The sequence below is a fragment of the Lethenteron reissneri genome, chromosome 30, assembly GCF_015708825.2.
Source record: "Lethenteron reissneri isolate LAM-NWPU_2019-01 chromosome 30, ASM1570882v1, whole genome shotgun sequence".
Taxonomy (NCBI): domain Eukaryota; kingdom Metazoa; phylum Chordata; class Hyperoartia; order Petromyzontiformes; family Petromyzontidae; genus Lethenteron; species Lethenteron reissneri.
The window spans coordinates 5,892,506-5,913,502 of NC_083808.1; the positions used below are offsets into that span (position 1 = coordinate 5,892,506).

Here is a 20,997-nt window from a genome sequence, read left to right on the forward strand (position 1 = left end):
GGTTTGTGTGCAATTTGAATTGGAAGTGCTACTATGGCGGTCAGTGCAGAGCCAGAGCTATGAATACTGAAATATTCAATTTAAAAATGGTTTGCGCCGAGGAACTAAATGTAAACAATACTAGTACCTAACATATATGAAAACGTGAAATTATATTTTCCGTGCCTAGCCTTTACAATTATTTTCCCAATACCCTTTTGTTTCGCAACCCAGCTTGCTTGTTTTTGCAGAGCCACTTTCCACTGTATTTTTCCCCTTTACCCAGCTTGTCAAATGGAAATGCACCTTTTTGTGTAAAAATTAAGTGCCTGTGAGCTATTCCATGCTTTGAGTTGCCGTTCTCTTTACTGCTCTGTGTATAACCTATTCCCTTTTGTCCCTTGCATATCTGCTCTCCCACATTCCTATACAACAGAAGGTAAGGCTAGCCTTATAAAGCCCCTGCATACAAATGCGACTAAATTATTGTCAACTCGGGCTCTTTCAACGTTCCCGCTTTTGTCGTATTGGTGTTCGCACTCGCTTGTATGTACGCGTTATTTTTTTACTTTATGAAGTAACTGCACTGCATGTACCTGTGCATGTTCTTGCCCTTTCAGTTCCTCTATTGTGCTTCGGGATTTTTTTCTTCTTCTAATAGTGACGGTGGTTTGCAGTGACTTTGTTATGCTTTACAAAGTCAAGATGGTTTATATGCCGGGCATGGGAAACTTTCTATGTTAGCAAGCGTTGTGCTGGGCCTTTTTGTGCTGGAATACATGAGCCTCGCCTTGGTGTAGAGACTTGTCGGCGTGTCGTGTGATGATGTTGTGATGCAGGTGTGCCAGCACCCAAATGTGCGTATGAGGGAGTGGGGAGCCGAGGCAATTACATCGCTCATTAAGGAAGGACTCGCCTACACCCACACACCCCCACTGTCAGAAAACCAGGTCGGTCTGTTCATTGGATTTTAACATCATACCTTAATGTCCTTTGTGTTTTCATGTCTCCGATAAGATGTACAATTGCCAGTTATGTCCACGCGGCACCTGGGGTCATGTTGATAAATCCCTTTGTATGTGGGCTTTAAACTTTTGTTAGCATCGATTGCGTGTATCCATCCCATTTGTGTTGAGCAGCGACAGTGCGATGCTGTATTTGAAAGGTACATTTTATTCACAATGCCCGATATTGTGTAGCTTTTGCAGAATCTCTAGCATGTCGGCTTAATATTATATATTAATGTTATGAATATCTAAACAAAAACAGGATTAGTAATTTGGATTTTCAGTGTGAATTTTTGATATAAAAAAAAAGTGAATTACACTATATCCTAATTAAACATGTCTTAGTGCCAACAATCGTGACGCCACACAATACCATGTGACACCACTTGCGATTTCATCGCTTTGAACACTGTTATATTATTTTAGAATAAAAAAAAATCTACAAAGTAAACAGAAAATTTACAAAGCAAACTATCACTGCTAAACTCGAAAACTATTAAAAAAAACATTGTTTTCTTTTTAAATTGGAAACATGCTTTTTCATATAATAAAAAATATATATTTAATGTACATAGCCTTGCGAACAAATTGGTTGTGGGCAGGGGGTGATGGCGAACGCTGGGTGTTGTGCTCTAGAGGTTACAGGCCATGCTGCTGCTCCCGCTGCGGGAGCTGTCGTCCATCACGCACGGCGACATCCGGCAGAAGCAGCTGGAGTGCATGCTGCAGCTGTTGGAGAGTAAGGGGGAGAGCCTGGGACCTGGCTGGCCACTGCTACTCGCCGTCATTGGGGCTATTCGCAACGACCAAGGGTACGGGCCCCATTTCGTGCCACCCACAGCTTATGACATCTTACACCACTGTCAACACAACGCAATGGAGCTGGCCTGTCCGGTTGTTTAAGTAGTCGAGTACTATGTATAATATAGGTTGTTTTGGGTTAGATCACGTAATTATAAATATGTCGTAAAACTCGGCACCACCCGACACAGCCAATTAGTAAGGTCTGTCACGTAAACAAAACATGCTGATTCATTACTAATACAGCACACCGGTGTGTTGGAGAGTAAACCCATAACGTTGACAATTCGAGTACGACGTTTCGCCAATAATTACAACTAGCATCAACAGGTGACAGCCAGATTTGTGGATAAATCCTCCTATTTCGGTAGTAAATAGAGGGGTAAATATGATCGAGTACTCCACTAATTATTGGTTCAAGTTTTCTACCAATTGGTCGATAATGGCAACTCCATAGTGCAATATCATTGTTTGTATAAGTAATCAGAAGCGACTTTTGTTGCGTTATAACTGCGCTGCCAGTCTAGCCTATGAATGATTTAATCTCTTTGTGTGTGGACTTGGCCTCAAATGGGTACCTGGTGCAGTGCTTAAACATCGACGCTAGGGAGACAAAGGCGGCCGGGCGTGGTACTGGCCACCCACCCATCCCCTCATGTGCCGTGCCGGCCTTCATAGGTGCTACTCGCTAACAGCACTTGCCCCAACAGTCCGTTAAGCCTACACAGGGGATCTTTTTCTTTGTTTTCTGTCTTTGTGTGTGTGTATAGGGAGTCTCTGATCCGCACCGCATTCCAGTGCTTACAGCTGGTGGTGACGGATTTCCTGCCGACCATGCCCAGCTCGTGCCTGCGCCTGGTTGTGGAGGTGGCAGGCAGCTTCGGTCTGCAGAACCAAGAGCTCAACATCAGCCTCACATCTATTGGCCTCCTTGTAAGGAAACCCCCACGGACCAAGCACCATTTCATTGCTAAATCAGGAAGATAGAACCCATAGCAGAACAGACCCGTCTGATATACAGGATGTTCATAAATATAATAGGGTTTTTCTTTCCCCTTTTTTCTAGCAAACAAAACTGAAACCTTTTTACAAGGATTCATGTCTGCATTAACCACAATACTTGCAGTCAAAATGCAAACAAAAAACACACTATGATAATATATGCATTGTCCTTGAAAGTGATTGGTCCACACCAAGGGATGGCTAAATGAATGATATATTCATAAATATATCATTAATTTATTTATAATTGTAAGACAGCAGTTTGAGCTAGGTCGATAAACATACACAAGTGTACACAAGTGTACACTTGGTAATATGAAGATTTTGCCACGTGATATTTAATGCCTCTAAACCCCCAAATTGTCTCCACTGGCATAAGTTGTATCGATATTTGACCGTCCCAGGAGTTTTTCAAAATCTCGGGAGTGTCTTCTTGAATACTTATGTTCCGTGCTGCTGAAGATCACTCAGTCGTTTCAGGTTTTTTCTGGCAAACACTTTTTCTTTCACATAACCCCAACATTAAACCGCGCCAGTTCTAACTGCCGCTTAATTACGACTGTTTAGGAATGGATGATACTTTCATGGATACCCCGTATCAACCTGGGGTCAATTTCAAATGTAATTGTGTAATTCATAATGAGTTTTAGCCACGTGGTAATTTCAGCCAACATTGGTGCTGTAATTGTAATTATCATTGAACCCAAGTCTGCTGTGTATATTACGAGTGATGGACTTTGCCTGCTTTCTATCAACTTCAGTGTCACACTCCATATAAGGCAGATTACTCGCTTCACCGATGATAGGGATCATAAGAGCTCAGTACATGATTTAAAGCAATTTATAACTTTAGGCTAATCCTATCCTTTGAGTTAAACCAAGAAAACTCCGGGCCATAATTTTTCAGATCCCAACTTCAAACATTTCGTTTTTCGCATATTTCTAGTTGTAAGCTGCTACTCAACTCTATATATCTGCTTTCTATCCTTTCTATAACACATTTAAAATTGTTAGTGGAGATTTTCTACACGCGTATATGAATTTGTGTGTTCAAATGGTGTTAAAATGCATTACCGTTAATCGACCCTTGCCTCCACCTTGCAGTGGAACATCTCGGACTACTTCTCGAGGCGACGGGAGATGGTTGAACATGCGCTGGAGCAAGAGGAAGCGCAGAAGCTGAAGCGGCGCACCGCCGAGAAGGACGGGAAACACGAAGAAGAGGAGGAGGAAGAGGAGCAGCAGGGTCTTGACGAGAAGGGGGCAGAGACGCCCTTCGCTGCGGCGCCGCCGTTTGACCGCCTGTGGCTGACGCTGTACTCGCGCCTCGGCATGCTGTGCGTGGACCCGCGGCCCGCCGTGCGCAAGAGCGCCGGGCAAACCCTCTTCTCGACCATCGGTGCGCACGGCACGCAGCTGCAGCAGTCCACGTGGAACGTGGTGCTCTGGCAGGTAGGGAACTCCCCTCCAGCTCCCCCCCCCCCCCTCTTGAGCAAGGGGCACGAATTTTATCTCGAATCAGGTGGGCAATTGTTAGCGTGTGACGGTAGCAGCAGGTGAGTGCATTCACCACAAGAGAGCTGTGTACTGAGTGGCCCACTCTCCTATTTTTTTTGTTATTTTACAAGGTAAGGCCCACTCGGCTATGTAGCCCTTTTTTCAGAAGTGATCTGGCCACAAATGATAGCTCGACGAAGTGGCTTATCACGTGGAAATTTATGGCGGCCAAATACTGTAAACTTATGTTGATTCTAAATGTGGAGGGAAAAAACGGAGGACCTGGATAAAAATACACAAGACCACGAGGAAAACGTGCAATCTCCAAATATGAAGGCGTCAGGGTCGGGATCAAACCCACGACCTGTACACCAGGCGAGGTAGTTAACATCTCGCCACTATTTGAGTAATACCGAGGGAGAAGTGCTCGCCGTTCATTTAGTGCCGAGGAAGAAGCGTTGAGCTGTAGCAGCATACGTCACCATGGCCCCGTACAGAATCATAATCTTTATTTAGGCTGGAGAAATCCGATGAGCTATGAAGCCCAGATGTCCAGTCGGGGCTGGTCAGAATGTCCTCTCTGCCTATCGTGCAGGTGCTGTTCCCGCTGCTCGACAAGGTGCGCGAGTCAGCCAAGACGGCGGACAAGGAGAAGATCGACTCGGGAAGTGCCAACATCCTGATCCACCACTCGCGGGATACGGCCGAGAAGCAGTGGGCCGAGACCTGGGTGCTGGCGCTGGCTGGAGTAGCGCGGATCTTCAACACGCGTCGCAAGCTGCTTAAGGCGCTCAGTAAGCCTCTCTCTCGTCCCGTCACATTTCCAACTTCCGAATCGTCTGAATCAGTTTTCAACGCGGGACGAGCGCAGAGTACTGACGGGAGATTCTCCCGGTTCCCCTTCCTACAGCGGGCGACTTCTCGAAGGCGTGGAACGCCCTGCTGGACCACATCCAGGCGGCAGCATTGAGCCGCAATGGCGAGGTGTCGCTGGCGGCGCTTAAGAGCTTCCAGGAGATCCTGCAGATCGTGCCGCCCCAGGGCCGTGAGGGCGAGCGCGACGAGGGCCTTGTCTCAGCGCTCGACACTGCACAGGTTTATGGTTGTTGACAGTTCTTGTATTACCACTCTCCTTCACTTCTCCTGGTGCAGCAGTTGAATCAATGGACACGTTTCTTAAATCCTGCCCATGCCTCTGTCCACTCGGCAGTATAAATGGGTACACCTCAGTCGATCGGCAGGTCACGTGGTGGGGTAAAGTGTGGCTACTTCCAACTTTGGTAAGTCATCGTTCTCAGGTTCCTCCTTCACGATTCCATTTGGCTGTATCTTTACGGCCGGGCTGCAAAGCAGACACAAACCCCATTCTTCCAGGCTCTGGACCGGCACCTACTAATACTCAAACTTGCCATTAGTGGCTGGACTTGATGTTTATTAATATTTTTTGTGATAAAAAGCCTGTACTGCTGCATTGTAGAACCAAAAGTGGTGTAGAACTTTAGGCTGACGCTGACCCACGAATGTGAAACCAATCGAACTGTAATATGGGACCTTTCTGGCCAGTATCAAAGTATAAGAATAGGTTTTACCCTTTCTGGCAATAAAACAGTTGTGTTAAGATGTTAAAACACCAAACAGAAACCTTTTGCAAGGAATCATGTCACGTACTTGTGGTGAACATGCAGACAAAAACATGCTCTGGTAATAATATATGCACTGTCTTTGAGACTGATTGGCCTACACACCAGAGACTGCCTTCTTTATAGCCTAGTCTAACCAGTGTAAGACTGGAGAACAACGCCAAAAGGCTGCACACAGTTCAGATATCATTCGCCACTGATATTGAGCCATGCCCGGAAATGCAACTTAGGCTGCCGGTTTGCGGGTGGAATTGTGCTAACCATTTTGTAGCTGCTCACCCCGAGCTACAAATGCTCTGAGAGTGCATTATCTTTGTAATGTTCGCCTATTGGCATTCTCCGGTCTAACACTGGTTGAGACTAGGCCCTAACGAAGGCTGTCTCTGGTGTAGACCAATCAGTTTCAGAGACAGGGCATATATTATTACCAGAGCATGTTTTTGTTGTCATGGTCACCACAAGTATGTGTGGTTAATGCAGACACGATTCCTTGCCAAAGGTTTCTGTTTGGTGTTTGAACATCTTAACACCTATAGTAATAGGTTTTTACCCTTTCAACTGGTACAAAAACTGACACCTTTATACAAGGCATCATGTTTGCAATACGTATCAGTTGAAAGGGTAAAAACCTATATTACTATAGTTTGCCACTGGTAAAGGAGGTCTCATAGTGTAAATGCTTACCCCGAGCTCTCAATACTCTGATAGTGCGCTGTTTTTGAGTTGTACGCCTTTTGTCTTCATCTGGTCCAACACCAATGGAGACTAGGCTCTAAGAAAAGCTGTCTCTGGTGTGGACCAATCAACTTCAAGGACAGTGCATATCATTATCATCATCAGAGTTGTTTCCTTTTGTTTGCATTTTGACTGCTTGTGTTGTAGTTATTGCAAACATGATGCCTTGTATAAAAGTGTCAGTTTTTGTACCAGTTGAAAGGGTAAAAACCTATTACTATATTTTGCCACTGGTGAAGGAGGTCTCATAGTGTAAATCTTAACACCTATTTTAATGCCAGAAAGGGTAAAACCTACTCTCTCTTCCTAGCATTGTTCCCGCTGTGGCACAGGGTCCGCTTTTCGGCATTGTCTTCTCCATTTGGCTCGGTCCAGGGCATCTTCGGGGGATGCGTTGACCGTCTTCATGTCTTCCTTTATTCGATCCATCCATCGCTTCTTCGGACGTCCGCGTGGACGGCGGCCCTCTGGCTCAATACGCATGGCAGTCTTGGCCACTGATGACTCTGGAAAGGGTAAAACCTATTCTTATAAAATCGAACTGTATGGGCCGTCGCCAGTTGCCGGGAATGCCCCCGGCGCTCGGCCGCAGCGACTCACTGGTGGACGGTGGCGACGGGGCGGACGGGCCAAGTGGCGACGACGACGCGGAGCTGTGGTGGGCGGCGTGGCTCGCGTGGGTGCGCATCGGCGGCGAGAGCACGCAGCCCCCGTGCGACGGCGAGCGAGCCACCTTCGTGCCCGGCCAGCTGTATCTGGCGGCGCTCGTGCACATCTTCCCCGCGCTCTTTCGCCACGTGCGGCCGCGGTTTGGCATGGCGGAGATGCGGTTGCTGGGCGCGATCATGTACGGCGCCGTCTCGGTGCCCATCAGCTCGGACGTGTCGCCCTTCCTGTTGCCTTCCTTCACGGAGGCCATACTCACGGCGCTGCAGGAGGCTGTTCTCGGAGCTCTCACGCTCCTGCAGAAGGTGAGTCCCTCTCCCCATTGATTAGAAGCAGACATTTAGATTAATCAGATTATTTTTGCTGCTATACATTTTCCATGTGATAAGCCATTTTGTTCAGCTACCATTTGTGGCCAGGTCGCTTCTGAAAAATAAGTTAATAGCTCAGTGGGCTTTATCTGGTAAGATATGAATAGTTTAGTTTTGTTTGCATATTTTTGTCAAGTGATTTGTTTACCTTTCCTATACTTTGCACTCGTGGTGTGTTTCTGTATTGTTTGCTTTTGTAACGTTCCGTACCCGCCCTTGCTGGACATCTGTGAAAAACGAGCTTCATAGCTCATCGAATTCCTCAAGATGAATCTGATTTTGACCGATTAGAATCGCAATAATCGTACGTGCAATATCCTTTTGTTAATTCGCTGCTGGATGAGGGGCCCGCCCTCACACTGTGTGGATGAGTGGGGCTGCGAGCACCATCCGTGCTAAACTCTGCTTAGCTTCTGAGATCGGACAAGTTGGGTGCATTCCGGGTGATTTTGTCATAGGTGATTAAAGCATTTTTATTGTAATACAGCAGAGACGGTCCATCAGGACCAGCAAGGCCTTCTCTGCTAGCCTAGAGATTGTCAGAATCAGAAAATTATAATTTTATAATTTATATATATTTTCATTAATGTTATATGTATTTTACAAAGTTCGTTCCCATCGGTCTATTAACGTAATTTAATTTCTACTCTCTCCCTCAGTTGCGCTGCTTCCAGTGCAGCAAATAAATTAGAGCTTTTATCCAATGAGATTTTCAACCTGTGCTGTCTCCGCCTCTCCGGGTGAAAAATCTACCCCTGAGGCCTTCAAAATGTCGAGTGAATCCCCTCTTTTGTTGAAGCAATCAGATTTCGAGTTGGCCATGTTGGCCGTATTCTTTGACAAGCCACAGCCTTCTAGCTGGCCTAGCCACCTACGTTCACATTTTTAGTGTGGCGTAATCAGAGGGCCAGTTAACTAAGTTAAGTAAAACTAGGTAGCACGTAACTTAGCATCGTCTAGATTTTTAGATGTAGTGCTTGAGATTTTTTTTTTTTTTTTTACTGTGGGGAAGCCTGTTGAATCCTTATTGTGTTATTTGTATTTTACGGAATTTTTGCTTGCTTGCTGGTCATATGAGTAAATGTGACTGGTTGTTGTGAGTTTGTTCTTGTTTCTTTGGTAATGACATTGATTTGGGCTATGCGATGTCTATTTGTGATGCAGCATCTTGTCATACTGCGTAATAGTGGTACATCTTTGATGGTTTCAGTCACCATGTACTCATGTCTCTGCAATTAGTGTATTATAACTCTCATAGGTGTTGAGCCTCGTGTTAAATCACTTTATTCCACTCCATAAAGGTTACTGTCACTGAATATGGGGTGGTTACGTCGAATGACAATAGCATATAGCCCTAGTGTCATGGTCAGGTTATTCGAAGGCGGTTTTAATTGCGGGAGGATAGCACTGAAGGCCTAGGTGTAAAATACACAGCCCGCCACTGTAATACAGTCAAGGTTTTATAGCGCCACTGAAGTCATCTCCAAGGTGCTTTGCAGTTAAAGATAAAAAAGAGAAAATGTATTTAAAAGTACTAATTTATGACACGAAACATACCGATCAGGAAAGGATACAAACTTTAGTTTTTAGAAGTGATTAAAATGAAAGAAACATTGATTTGCTTAGGCCAGGGGTGGGGAACGTCCGGCCCGCGGGCCGTATGAGGCCCGCGAAATCATTTGGGTCTGGCTCTGCCAAGGCAACTGCAGGCGGGACTCGAAATTCAATAAATCTAGGAGTAAACCTGGAAATGTAGTTGCGAGTAGTAACATCAATACCAGCTAAAATCACACGCCTCACCAAAGAGAAGCAGTTCCAGTCATCCCATTAGGGGTGAGTTAATTAAATGTTTGACCAAATGTAACAGGCACATTTTTTAAGTTGATAATTTTGTATGGCCTGCGAATGATGTTATAAATATCCAAATGGCCCCTGGCAGAAAAAAGGTTCCCCACCCCTGGCTTAGGCAGTGAGTTATGTAGTTCAGGTTCATACAAAACAATGCCTTGTGTCCCCGAGATTGTAGTTAATTCGTGTGACGATTAGCAATCTGCCGTCTGGAACAAAGATTACTTAATAGGGGCATGGGGAACAATTGTTTGTAAAAGATACGGTGACATCTTGACTTGAAGCTTTCGTGACTGCAGGAACTCATTCTTTGGGTCTTTTGATGAAGTCACGGAGATCGGTAACCTATTCGAAGGGGAATAAAGATAAGGTGCTAAGCCAAGAGGTGGAAAGCCATTTAAGGCCATAAAAATGCAGTGGGAAACCTTAAGCTTCATTCTGCAGCAAACAGCAAGTGTATTGGTTTTAGTGCAAAAATAATATTGTGTAATAGATCGTTGACTTCTGCATCATTGCTGAACGAGTGGAAATGAATGAATGTCAGCACCCTCGTGCTTACATTCCACTGCGTTTAGGTTATGACACATGAATCTCTACAGTGTGAATACATTTGAAAATGCCTGGTTTTTCATTTAGATGTTTTTACCCACACCAAATTATATTCCAATTGTGCTCTTGGCACATGCCATGTAATGAGGGCATTTCCATTGAGAACTCTCATAGCGAGCAGTGCACTACGCTGCCAGCAACTTGCAGCTCAACCCTGAGGAAATGACGCTGCCCACCACCGGCCAGGAAAGAAGCCTCGTTCAACTGCGTGCCTGCGCCCACTCCACTATCATGTGAACACTATCGCCACGGCATCTCCAGCTCGCCGCTGTGCTTGAATGTGCTGGCAAACCTCGGGCACTTTGCGGGCACTCTGCGGGCACTGCTAACCAGAGTGACAGACAGACAGGCGGCGTCTTCATCGAAAGCACTTCTGACAACGTTGCTTCACTCGAGATGTTCTGGACATGTCCCAGTAATGTTTGTGGACGTCTTAAGAGAAGCTGGCCGACTTGGCTAACGTCAATAGATGTTTATTTTTTTGGGATGTACAGCAAACAAAATACAAAGCTCTTGCACCACACTGTGTCAGAGAATGTATAGTTCACAGCAGCCAATAGCAAGAATACTGGGAAGTCAAATAGTTGCTTACACTTTTACAGCAACCAAGTATAGGAAAAATATTTTATTTTACTCGACAGAATAACTTGATTCAGTAATGTTATCCAGCGCCACCGGGTGAATGTATTTTTTATATTGGAGCCCACTATTTAATGTAACTTGATGAACGTGCCTTACAGTGCAACTATATGTAATAGTCGTAGGAGTTGCTATGTCAGTTGAATATGATAACAATTTCATATTGAATTGCCCTGTGTGGAATGTAGTATGGTAGGAGCAATATTATCTTTCAAAACAATGCAGAGATGCCTTCGGGGTGAGTCACTGCAAATGCCTTTCCAAAACACGGCATTGCTGAAATCCCAGCCACAGTCACCCATGTGACCTTGTTTCTTTCCTCCAAAGACCAAATATATTTTTATTTGGTGGGAATGTTTTCTATTAAAGTATTTATGGGAATATTTTCAATTTAATAGCAGGCTTTAAAGGAAACATATGGGGTTTCTTTGGCAGTAAAAACTATAATATTAGATTTTTTTTCATGTTATGACAGTCTGCAGAAATTGAAACTGGACTAAAAGCAATACCTTCGATACATCTCTGGTTGTTCATACCACTTTGTATTAAACCGCTGATCCACCATCGGTGCCTTTTGTTGTGTGACACGCCAGGCCATCTGCACTGGTCCTGAAAGCATGCAGGCTATGTACCCGGCCATCTTCCAGCAGCTGCTCAAGTTTGTGGCGTTTGCCTGCGTACCACCGCAGTACGGCAAGCTGGAGACCAAGAACGTGGCCAACGCAAAGTACAATCAGGTGATAAGTGAGCCCATCACCTCCTCTTCATGTATTGCCTACTGTCTTGATTGACCGAGTTTTCTGTATGAATTCCTGACCAGTGATAACAATCGGTTTATTAAAAAGAGTTATTGAAAATAAATGGGTCGAACTTATTTTAGTGTCCACGATTTTTTGTTAACAGGTGGAATATGAATTACATTATGTTTACAATATAATCTAACAAATATTTGATTTTTATTGGATGTGTGACCCCTGTTTTAAATACCATAAATATATGTCGGATAATATCTATCCCATAATTATATATCTAGTTGTTTAAAGTGATATGTATTTGTGGTCATGCATCCAATTTTAGTAGAGTAGCAAGATGAATTGCTTTCAGATTTGTTTATTGTTCATTATAGTTGGCTTGCTGTCAGACATATACAGTGCTCTAAACATTGCACAGCTAAAACTAAATTGGCACAGGTTTTAATATGACTGGCGTTTGCTGTTTGCGAGCTATATTTAGTATGTGTTGTTAAGGTCAAACCATGTGTAACCACCCCTGGAGATGTTGATTTTTGCAGCATTATTCACGAACAACAGTTAAACATCTGCGTTGTCCAATAATCTAAAATGCAGTTTGGACAATGAAGCACATTCTTAGTAAAACTGAAATCACTAACGATTCATGTTGTTATTGTTCCTCTATGCTGCAATTCTGGACTGCTAGGTCCAACTGTTTGCCCCGGTGAGTTGATCTTGAGGGTTCGTGTTGGTGCATATTTTTGGGATGATCACAGAAATGGGACTATGGCCACGCATGCTTTGGGAAGTTATGATGTGGTGATTGGGTCTCTGTGTTTGACCTTTGCACGTGGTTGTCAAGGTTTTCATGGGCTCTAAAATTTAAATTTACAATAGTTTTTTTTCCCCCCACCGAACAAGTATCCAGGACTACACAAACAGTGCTTAGTTAACACCGAATGTATTAATGAGTATACTTTTTGTTGCAATAAATTGTAGCTTGGCTGACACCAAGTTAAAATAATTGGATATATTAACGTAAAATTGCCTCTGGGGCAGATAACACTGGTTTAATGAGTAAAATGTAGCTTATGTCCTGAATACTAACTTTGTAGGTGGAATTTGAAAATCGTATGTATGGTTTTAGTTGTTGGATTTTTGTTTACATTCATGATGTATTTTATGGTTTCTGCTGACTTAATGTATAATGTATATAGCCATAATGTATCTGTAAAAGTGTGTCTTGCTTTCGTGTTCTGTGTGAATTCAGGACTGACAGTTATATTCATTCCCGAATAAGCAAGCGATTAGCAATGCTTTGCCCCGTAGATAAAGTGTAGCTATTGACGCCTTTACGTACGTCATACAACTTGTATTAAGAACATAAGGTAGTAAAACTGGAAAACCAGGGTTTGGCACTTGGGACTCCTGCTGGGGTGGAGTTAGGTTACGGCACAGACTTTAGAATCATAAACACACCCAGCTAACATTTTACATGTGCTTAATTTTCATTCTTATTGCTACGCGACATATTCCCCCCTGTCAGCACCCTTTGCTCTGTTTGACCTTTGGTGTGTTCTCCTGTACACTCGGTGTTAACGCAACTGATGCGCGCTCCGCAGCGTTTTCGGCGTGCCTTTCTCGTTGGCTCCCCTGTTCACGTGCGCTATGCCTTTTTGCCAGTGTGCGCGTGCGCGTACGTGTCTTCTTGGACGTCTGTGTGGTTCCGCGCGTCCGCCGCACGTGCGACGCTCCTAGGCGGAGTGGGTGGCCATGAACTATGTCCCGTTTGCGGAGCGCGCCCTGGAGCTGGTGGTCGAGCTGTACCAGAAGACGGCGTGCCACAAGGCGGTGGTCAACGAGAATGTCCTGCAGGAGATCATCAAGGTGCTCGATAGGGGTGTGGGGGTGTTGGTGGTGGCAGGGGGAGTGAGTGTCTCCTTGTGTGTGGCGGTGCAGGGAGTGTCAAGCAGGCCACACGCTGCTCCAAAAGTGTACAAAAATAAATGTAGGAGTAGCATGCGGATGAAATTAAAACAAAAATGAATGCAAGCCTTGCATTATCCCTCGTGAGTGTTATGAGCACCAAAGGCGGTCTCTGGGCCTTCGAGTACAATGTGACGTCGAAGCGGATCCAAGCACCATTGGATGCACATGCTTTTGAAAACTTTTAATTAGCTTGAAGTGTCACATTTCACTTAGGTTTTTACACTACACACTATAGCTCTTCATTTATTTATAATTCCATCTTGATTATGCACTCTGCTTTGTATGTATATGTGTTGAACTTCTTTCGCATTGCACGTAGCCAACTGTGCCATATTTTTATACAAATGTAGGTGCATAGAAATTTCAATCTTGTTTTTACGCAAGAGAGACATGGTACAAGCAAATGATCATGAAAAGATGTCTTCAAACACAACAGTTAGAGCTATGCCACCCCAATCACGCCACAACATCAATTCTATAGGGTCACTCCATACCACACCGTCATGACATACAATTAAGCAACACTATGACCACACAATTTTCGCCATACAGTATCGCATATAGATACTGCTCATGCATGAACTTGAAGCTTCCACTTCTCAGATGGAAAGAGCGTAACGTGGGGCAGTCACATGATCTATCTCTGCGATCTGATTGGAAGTTGTCATCTCGGTTGCCCACCGCGATAATTTTTCTTCAGATTTTGTGCAATGAGATATTTTGACAACAAAAGATTCTGGGGCAACCATTGCCGGTGACAATTGGATCCATGGTCTTAAGGTGCACTGGTATTGTGCAGACGCTGCGAGTGCCACTAAGCATGAAGTACACGTGCCCGTCGGAGAGTACCTGGCGGCTGGCGGTGACGTCGTTGCTGCGCGTGCTGGCCGTGGGGCTGCCAGTCGCTCGGCAGCATGCCTCCTCTGGAAAGTTTGACGCCATGTGGAGCGAGCTGGCCGCAACCTTCCAGGACTTCCTCTTCACCAACAGGTGGACCAGCTCTACAGAGACATATATATATGGTGCCACCGTGGCAATATGTTAACTATCTCGCCTGGTATACAGGTCGTTGGTTCGATCCCGACCCTGACGCCTGCATAGTTAGAGTTTGCATGTTCTCCCCATGGTCCTGTGGATTTTTCTACAGGTCCTCCAGTTTTTCCCTCAACATTTAGAAACATACACGTTGAGAGTATTTGGCTGATATAAATATCCACATCTTAAGCCACTTGATTGAGATATTTTTTGCCAGGTCACTTCTAGAAAAGAGCTATATAGTTCAGTGGACCTTACCTGGTGAAATTTTTTTACAAAAAGAATGAGTTAAATATTTTTTTGCCAATATCTCGACTACAAGTTCAGTGTACCAAGCTTTAAATCAGGCACTTCGTCTGTAATTGAAATGATCTAAAAATACCAAATTTTTCTGAAAACACGTAGAAATTGTCCGCAAATAATCCTTAAATATGTATATATCGATTCGTGCATGTGCATTTATGCTAACTGCCATTCCATAACAACACACCACACAGAAAAGAGGTGAAACAATGCAAACAGGATGCTAAAATTGCATCGTAAAATAAAAAAAAATGTAATCGAAACGCAGCCCTTAATAGTGGCATGACTAGCTTTGGGGTCATTGCATCGCTGGGCGTGAATCGCTTACTGATAACAACCCCACCCAAACCGACCACACTTGACCCTTTTCACACCCCTCAAAGAATAATACAATCTCATGAACCTCACTCCCCTTTCCCCATTATATTTAAGACTTTCTCATTGTAAACAATAATCTTGCCGACGAATGCCCACCAGCTGATACATGACCATCTGTTTATTCAGCACTCCACCGGAAAACCTATCTTTGCAAGAGTTTCAGAAGAATGAAAGCATTGACGTTCAGGTTTGCTGCTTCAATTATTTATGGTCTAATTCATGGATAACTTAAACAATTACTCCCACAGCTGGAAGTTTACTGACTCTAATCACGTGTACTCTTAATTTAAAATAAAAATGTGCATTTGACTAAATAGTATTGAATAACGTTAATACATTATTGATTCCAGTCCACGTAATTTTTCTTCCACAATACCACCAGCTGTCATCTACTGGTATTAATGCTAATTGGTGTGCATGTGTACATTGGTTCTAACGCCGGTTGACACAAATGAAAACTGCTGTGTTCATTGATGCATCTGTAACAGGTCTGTTATACGGCCCTAATGAATGCCTTCTGCCACTGTGCACTGTGCTGGAGACGGATGCTTGATTGCCAGGCTGCTGCTCGTTTCAGGTGGTGCAGCTCATCGGCACAGACATTCTACCCCACGCGCTCTTCATCCCTAAGGAATTTGTCAACCAGATAATGAGCATGCTTAACAAAGGCTCCATCCACTCACAGTCCACCTCCTTCACCGGTACTGCATTGCCTTATTACACTGCCCCGATACATTACACTATGTAACACAATTTTTGTTCCTGGGTAGTAAGTGTTATTTCGTAATTTCTTCTGCCTAAAAAGTATAGTAAGTGGCTATTATTCCCCACAAAGTTTGCTTTTGTGGCCAGGACAGTAATATTTTTTTAAATGTACCTATTTTCAATGAGAAAAGTGTTGTTTCGTTCACATAAAGTCAGAAAAAACAACATGAACATGTATTTATACTAAAGTAATACAAAAATGACTACAAAAGATTTAGACACCAAGGTGCACTACCACAGGCGGGACTGACCATAGCAGACCAAGTTTTCTGTGGGGAGGAACAACGTCAAGTGGGAGCCTCTGGGAAATTGTGGATACTCTCACCTCTGCCATGACGTCTGGCCAGCATGCACGAGTAGGCCAAATACCCTCTAGAATGTCTCCCCAGGGTTCCCTCTCGTGGAGTCCTTTCCACCAGCGGTGGAAATGGCTTGGAGTGGCCTTTCTCCAGTAGTGGAGAGATCGTGGCCGGAGATGATGACGACATTAAGCAGTGGGAAAAAAATTGGCCACAGTTGCAGGGTCATGGCCGTTTATCAGGTCACCGTTGTGAGTCAAATGCAGGTTTTTTTTGTGACGTCATCCAGAGACTTTTGCGGTTCAGTCTGATGGTGTAGGATTTAATCTTGTATAATATTGGGTGCTATGTAAGTGACTAATTGCCTGTATGATATCACTTTAAAAAAATAAGTCAAAATGTAGTGAATGTAATTTTGTTCAAATAACTCAAACAAAACATTTCATAAATCACATTTGCTTGCTGTGTCAATTATATTGCCTTTAAATGTTAATGAAGGGCACCGCAATTGTTTCACCATTTGATGCAAGAACATAGCACAGTTAACCCTGAGACATAGGAAGAAACAATGATTTTGTGCACATACAACTGTGGCTGTCGTTGTTTTTGTGACATTGCCGGCGTGCAGAGGCGGAGGTTAGCTACCGCATGCGCGAGGAGTTCTCCAAGGTGTGCTTCGAGACGCTGCTGCAGTTCTCGCTCAGCGGCAAGGCGACGAGTGCACAGGAGGGCTACATCTCGCGCATGGCGCTCGCCGCGCTGCTACAGCGAGCGCAGCAGGTGCTCGCCAAGTACGTGGAGGACGAGCGACTCAGCGGCTCCTGTCCCCTGCCCAGGTGCGCCGCTCCGGAGAGCGTACATCACGCGCGCGTACGCCAGTCATAGTCGCGGTGGCAATACACCAGTGTTCTTCACTAATTTTCAGGGTGGGGGGGGGGCACTTTTGCCGATAAGACATCAGTGTGAGGGCCGTGACACATGATGCGGCGTTTTCACATCTGTGTATTTGTCGGGGCCGCAGGTCAAGGGCCGCACTAAAGGCCACCAGAGGCCGCCAGTGGCCTGCGGGCCTTGCAATGAAGGACACTGCAATACACCGTTGTATAATCCAGCCCCTTGGAGGGGATAGAATCGGGTTTCCTTCCACGTGATGTAATAACCGAGAAATTGGCCACTATCACAAATCCGGCCTTATGACCAAATCGCTCAGAATGTGCCTGCTTCTCATTAGATCTTGGAAGCTAAGCAGAGTTGAGCTGGGGATAGTGCTTGGATGGGGCAATCGCCGTGCATAAAACTTGCCGCTTGTAGACTGCCGCGTGGCTACGTTATGGGCAGCAGAGGGCATAAGAATGATGTATTGTACTATGCATCCACATCTGTACTGCCTGCCAGAACTAACCCACACTGACCAGCGTGGTGAAGTATGGTCAAATAACTACCATGACCTCCCCTGGCATTGGGAGACACTCATCCAGCAGCGGAATGAGACAGTCTGTACATACACATAAATAGGACCCTTTTCGAAAATAATAAATAATAAATCACGTTTCGATCGCAACACAAGCAATCCGTCATCGGGTAGAAAGATAGAGCAGTAGAACTGCTGAACAAGGTTTGTTTCTGGATGTGTCGTGGAATGTTCACGACGTTATGTTGTTTGATACAGTGTGTGGTATCCTTTGCGCCCCAGTTTTGCCGCAACCACTGTTTTATTTTCACGTCTATGCTCGAGTCACCTTCACCTGTCCAATTCACTTTCACGGGAACAATTTTTTTACAGCTGCTGTTACAGCCGGCATCTCTGTGATTGTAAGGTTATATTTGTAAAACTCATTGCAATTACGAGGAACACAATTTTCTTCGCTCTGTGTTGTTGAAAGTTAGTTGATCGGTTTTCTCCTTTGGTTTCACAGGCAGAGGATAACAGAAGTAGTTTTTGTATTAAAAGCAACAAGTACACTAATGGATTCGTTGAAAAAGACTCGACCGGAAAATGGTGAGTTTTGCTTCACTTCTTTTGCAGCCCCAATGCAGGCGTGGGCGTTTAAAGTAACCGCGATGACGAGCTATTTTTATGCTATGAAAAGGCTCCTTTGTTATTCTTTCCACTCTGCCACTGTTATCAGTGTCTACCATAGAAGAATATATGGGCGAAACCCGGGTTGATGGCGTTAGTGAATGTCTGTGTGCTCTGTTTGATTTGGCACGCTGCATGACAGGGATATCTTTTTATATACGCGTTGCCTGCAAACAACAAATATCATAAATATGCTGTTTATGACCGCTAATTAAATGGGAAAGCAAACATTTGTATTTTATATATTAAAAAAAAGTTGTGAATGTTTTGGTTTCAATGTCAAGACACATTTAAACAATCTTAGCCCACAGAGTGTATCATCTTAAAAAACCCTTGTGTAAACAACAAGTGGCACACACGTGGTCTTTTAGGAGTTATATTTAGCAGGCTTTTAAAATGTCCTGGGCTTTGAAATGTTCCATACAGCTGCTGGTTGTTTCTCTTCAGGACTTGAAATGTTGTGATGTACACCACACGTCACAGATTTTGAAATTTTCTATCCCCGAGCATTGCAGGTAATACGGGATGTGCTGGTTATGCAGCATAGTGACTGCAGTGTTGGAGGTTCATAAATTATTGACTCACACAACACTACATTTTTATTTAAAGCTTTCGTGACTGCAGGGATTCATAATCTTGGTTCTTTCGGTAAAGTCACATAGAAGGGAAACAATAAAATAATAAAAATATTAAACAATAAAATTCTCACGTTTCGACTGCAACACAAGCAAGGAAATGTGAAAAAAACATTTGCTGTGGATTTCACACCTGATGATGATTGCTTGTGTTGCAGTCAAAACGTCGTGAGAATTTTATTGTTTTATATTTTTATTATTTCATTGTTTCCCTTCTACATGACTTTACCGAAAGAACCAAGAATATGCACACAACACTGTTATGTTTATCGTTTGAATTGTACGCAAACGTGTACTTGTGTGCTGTTTACCTGGGCCACTTAAACACATCAATGCATGGCGATGACATTTTTATTGTCATTAGCGCATGGGAGGGTTGACAGGAAATCCTGTGAGGCCATGTGCATGCGGGCGTCATATTAAGTCGGTCATTTTTTTGACTCTGCACTCTCTTATTGGCGTTTTTTTTTTGCACAACCCCCTCTTGTTTTTACAGTGGACATGAGCATGTGGGAGCAGGTGATAGCGCTGTACCCGACGCTGGTCGCGTGCGTGTCGTGCACGTGTCCGGATGTGTGCCTGGCCCTCCAAGAGGCCATGCATCCTTTCCAAGACATGCTGCGGCCACCACCCTGCAAGCTGCAGAACGGAACCTCGTGATTGGAACGCAAGGCTCCGCGTGCACTACACACAATAGCACTGCAGTCACCGCGCCGGTCCGGTGCTGCGATTCCGTGCAACGCCACCACGCCCTGCGCTCACTGCTGTAGCCGCACGTCACCAGGCCCGTTTAGGAAAAAAAAAATCCACGTCTTAACTCGCCCACGCTCCTTCCGTTTGCGACTCAACTGACCAGGCTGTAACCACCAGCGTCTGTGCCGCATGACGTGATTCAGCCCATTCCAAGCAGAGTCACACTACGCTGTGATGCACTGTCAAAGAGATACAACAATAATCTGGCTGCAGTAAGGTGCATACACCGCACACATGTGGCACATTTGAGGTCACAGTGGGGAAAATGGTGGTGGGGGGGGGGATGCCAAAGGACTTCTTTCGAAATCTTTATTCATGAAGCGCCTGAGCCGGTTTACACATTCGGGAGTCTCATTTTGTGTCTTTATCAGACGGAACCGTAATGTCGAGCAGGCTGTTGCTGGGGTTCATCCAAGCTGGCTCAAAAGTAACTAAAAAAACATGTTAGGGAGTATTTTTGTGTGCAATCTCCACATTGTCCTCTTTCAATCCAGTTAATTCGATGATACATAATGGCTGTATCATGCCTTGTGTTCAAAACGTCTTATTTAATGGCATAATTTCCATTAAGGTTTTTATACAATCGGTTGTGTTTTGAGAGTACAAGGTTAATTAACATAACCGCTTGTGTAAAACCTTACATTGCTCAAGGCTTTTTTTATACAGGTGGTTGTCTTTTCACAGTGCAAGCTCAATCAGAAGTCGAGCAGATTGAGGGTGGGTGAGAGGCAGGGGAATGCTGACTTCAAGTCAGTAGTGACACTGGTGTTGGGTATGGGAAAAGAGCACTACAGTTTTGTTTTTATAAATAGTAGTTAACTACCAAATGACTAGAATTTAAAGGTTGGGGCGTGATAAGTGCTCCAACCAGCTGGTACTTGGTGCCCATTGCAGCTGGTTTAGCTGGTTTGTTAATGTTGGTCTATTTGAATGGTGTTAATACAGTATTAGGCTGATGTGGAAAAAGCCAGTTACTGTAATTGTATATTAAAGCAAGTACAGTTGTCTGTGTGTCTATCATTAAATGTATTTTGACTGTCAATTGAATGTGCTTGGAAAACAATTTTGTTTACCACATTTTCAGCAAGGTGCATCAGTTTCATCGTTTGTAAAGTCTGAAATTTTGTATTATGGCCTTGCTTTTGTGTTATTGTGCCAAGATCAAATTAATTTGAAGTCAAAACAGTGGAGTGTGCTTCATTTGAAAGTGTGATACACTTAATAGCAGGGTTGTG

At 44.2% G+C, this 20,997-nt stretch overlaps 1 protein-coding gene across 3 annotated transcripts in view; it reads left to right on the top strand.

The window, feature by feature from the left end:
* MON2 (MON2 homolog, regulator of endosome-to-Golgi trafficking) overlaps window positions 1–20,804 on the top strand; it is a 49,712-nt gene extending 28,908 nt beyond the window's left edge. For 2 of the 3 annotated variants that reach the window (XM_061562904.1, XM_061562907.1), the window contains exons 21-36: window positions 819–929; window positions 1,623–1,798; window positions 2,558–2,720; window positions 3,894–4,241; window positions 4,882–5,080; window positions 5,197–5,381; window positions 7,222–7,632; window positions 11,388–11,531; window positions 12,232–12,249; window positions 13,284–13,412; window positions 14,314–14,504; window positions 15,357–15,417; window positions 15,808–15,931; window positions 16,923–17,130; window positions 18,211–18,293; window positions 19,506–20,804. In XM_061562904.1, the coding sequence (XP_061418888.1) occupies window positions 819–929; window positions 1,623–1,798; window positions 2,558–2,720; window positions 3,894–4,241; window positions 4,882–5,080; window positions 5,197–5,381; window positions 7,222–7,632; window positions 11,388–11,531; window positions 12,232–12,249; window positions 13,284–13,412; window positions 14,314–14,504; window positions 15,357–15,417; window positions 15,808–15,931; window positions 16,923–17,130; window positions 18,211–18,293; window positions 19,506–19,669 (2,715 nt within the window). In that variant the 3' untranslated portion in view covers window positions 19,670–20,804. The remainder of the gene's footprint in view (window positions 1–818; window positions 930–1,622; window positions 1,799–2,557; window positions 2,721–3,893; window positions 4,242–4,881; window positions 5,081–5,196; window positions 5,382–7,221; window positions 7,633–11,387; window positions 11,532–12,231; window positions 12,250–13,283; window positions 13,413–14,313; window positions 14,505–15,356; window positions 15,418–15,807; window positions 15,932–16,922; window positions 17,131–18,210; window positions 18,294–19,505) is intronic. The other variant, XM_061562906.1, reaches the window with a different exon arrangement.
* Window positions 20,805–20,997: the final 193 nt, after the last annotated feature.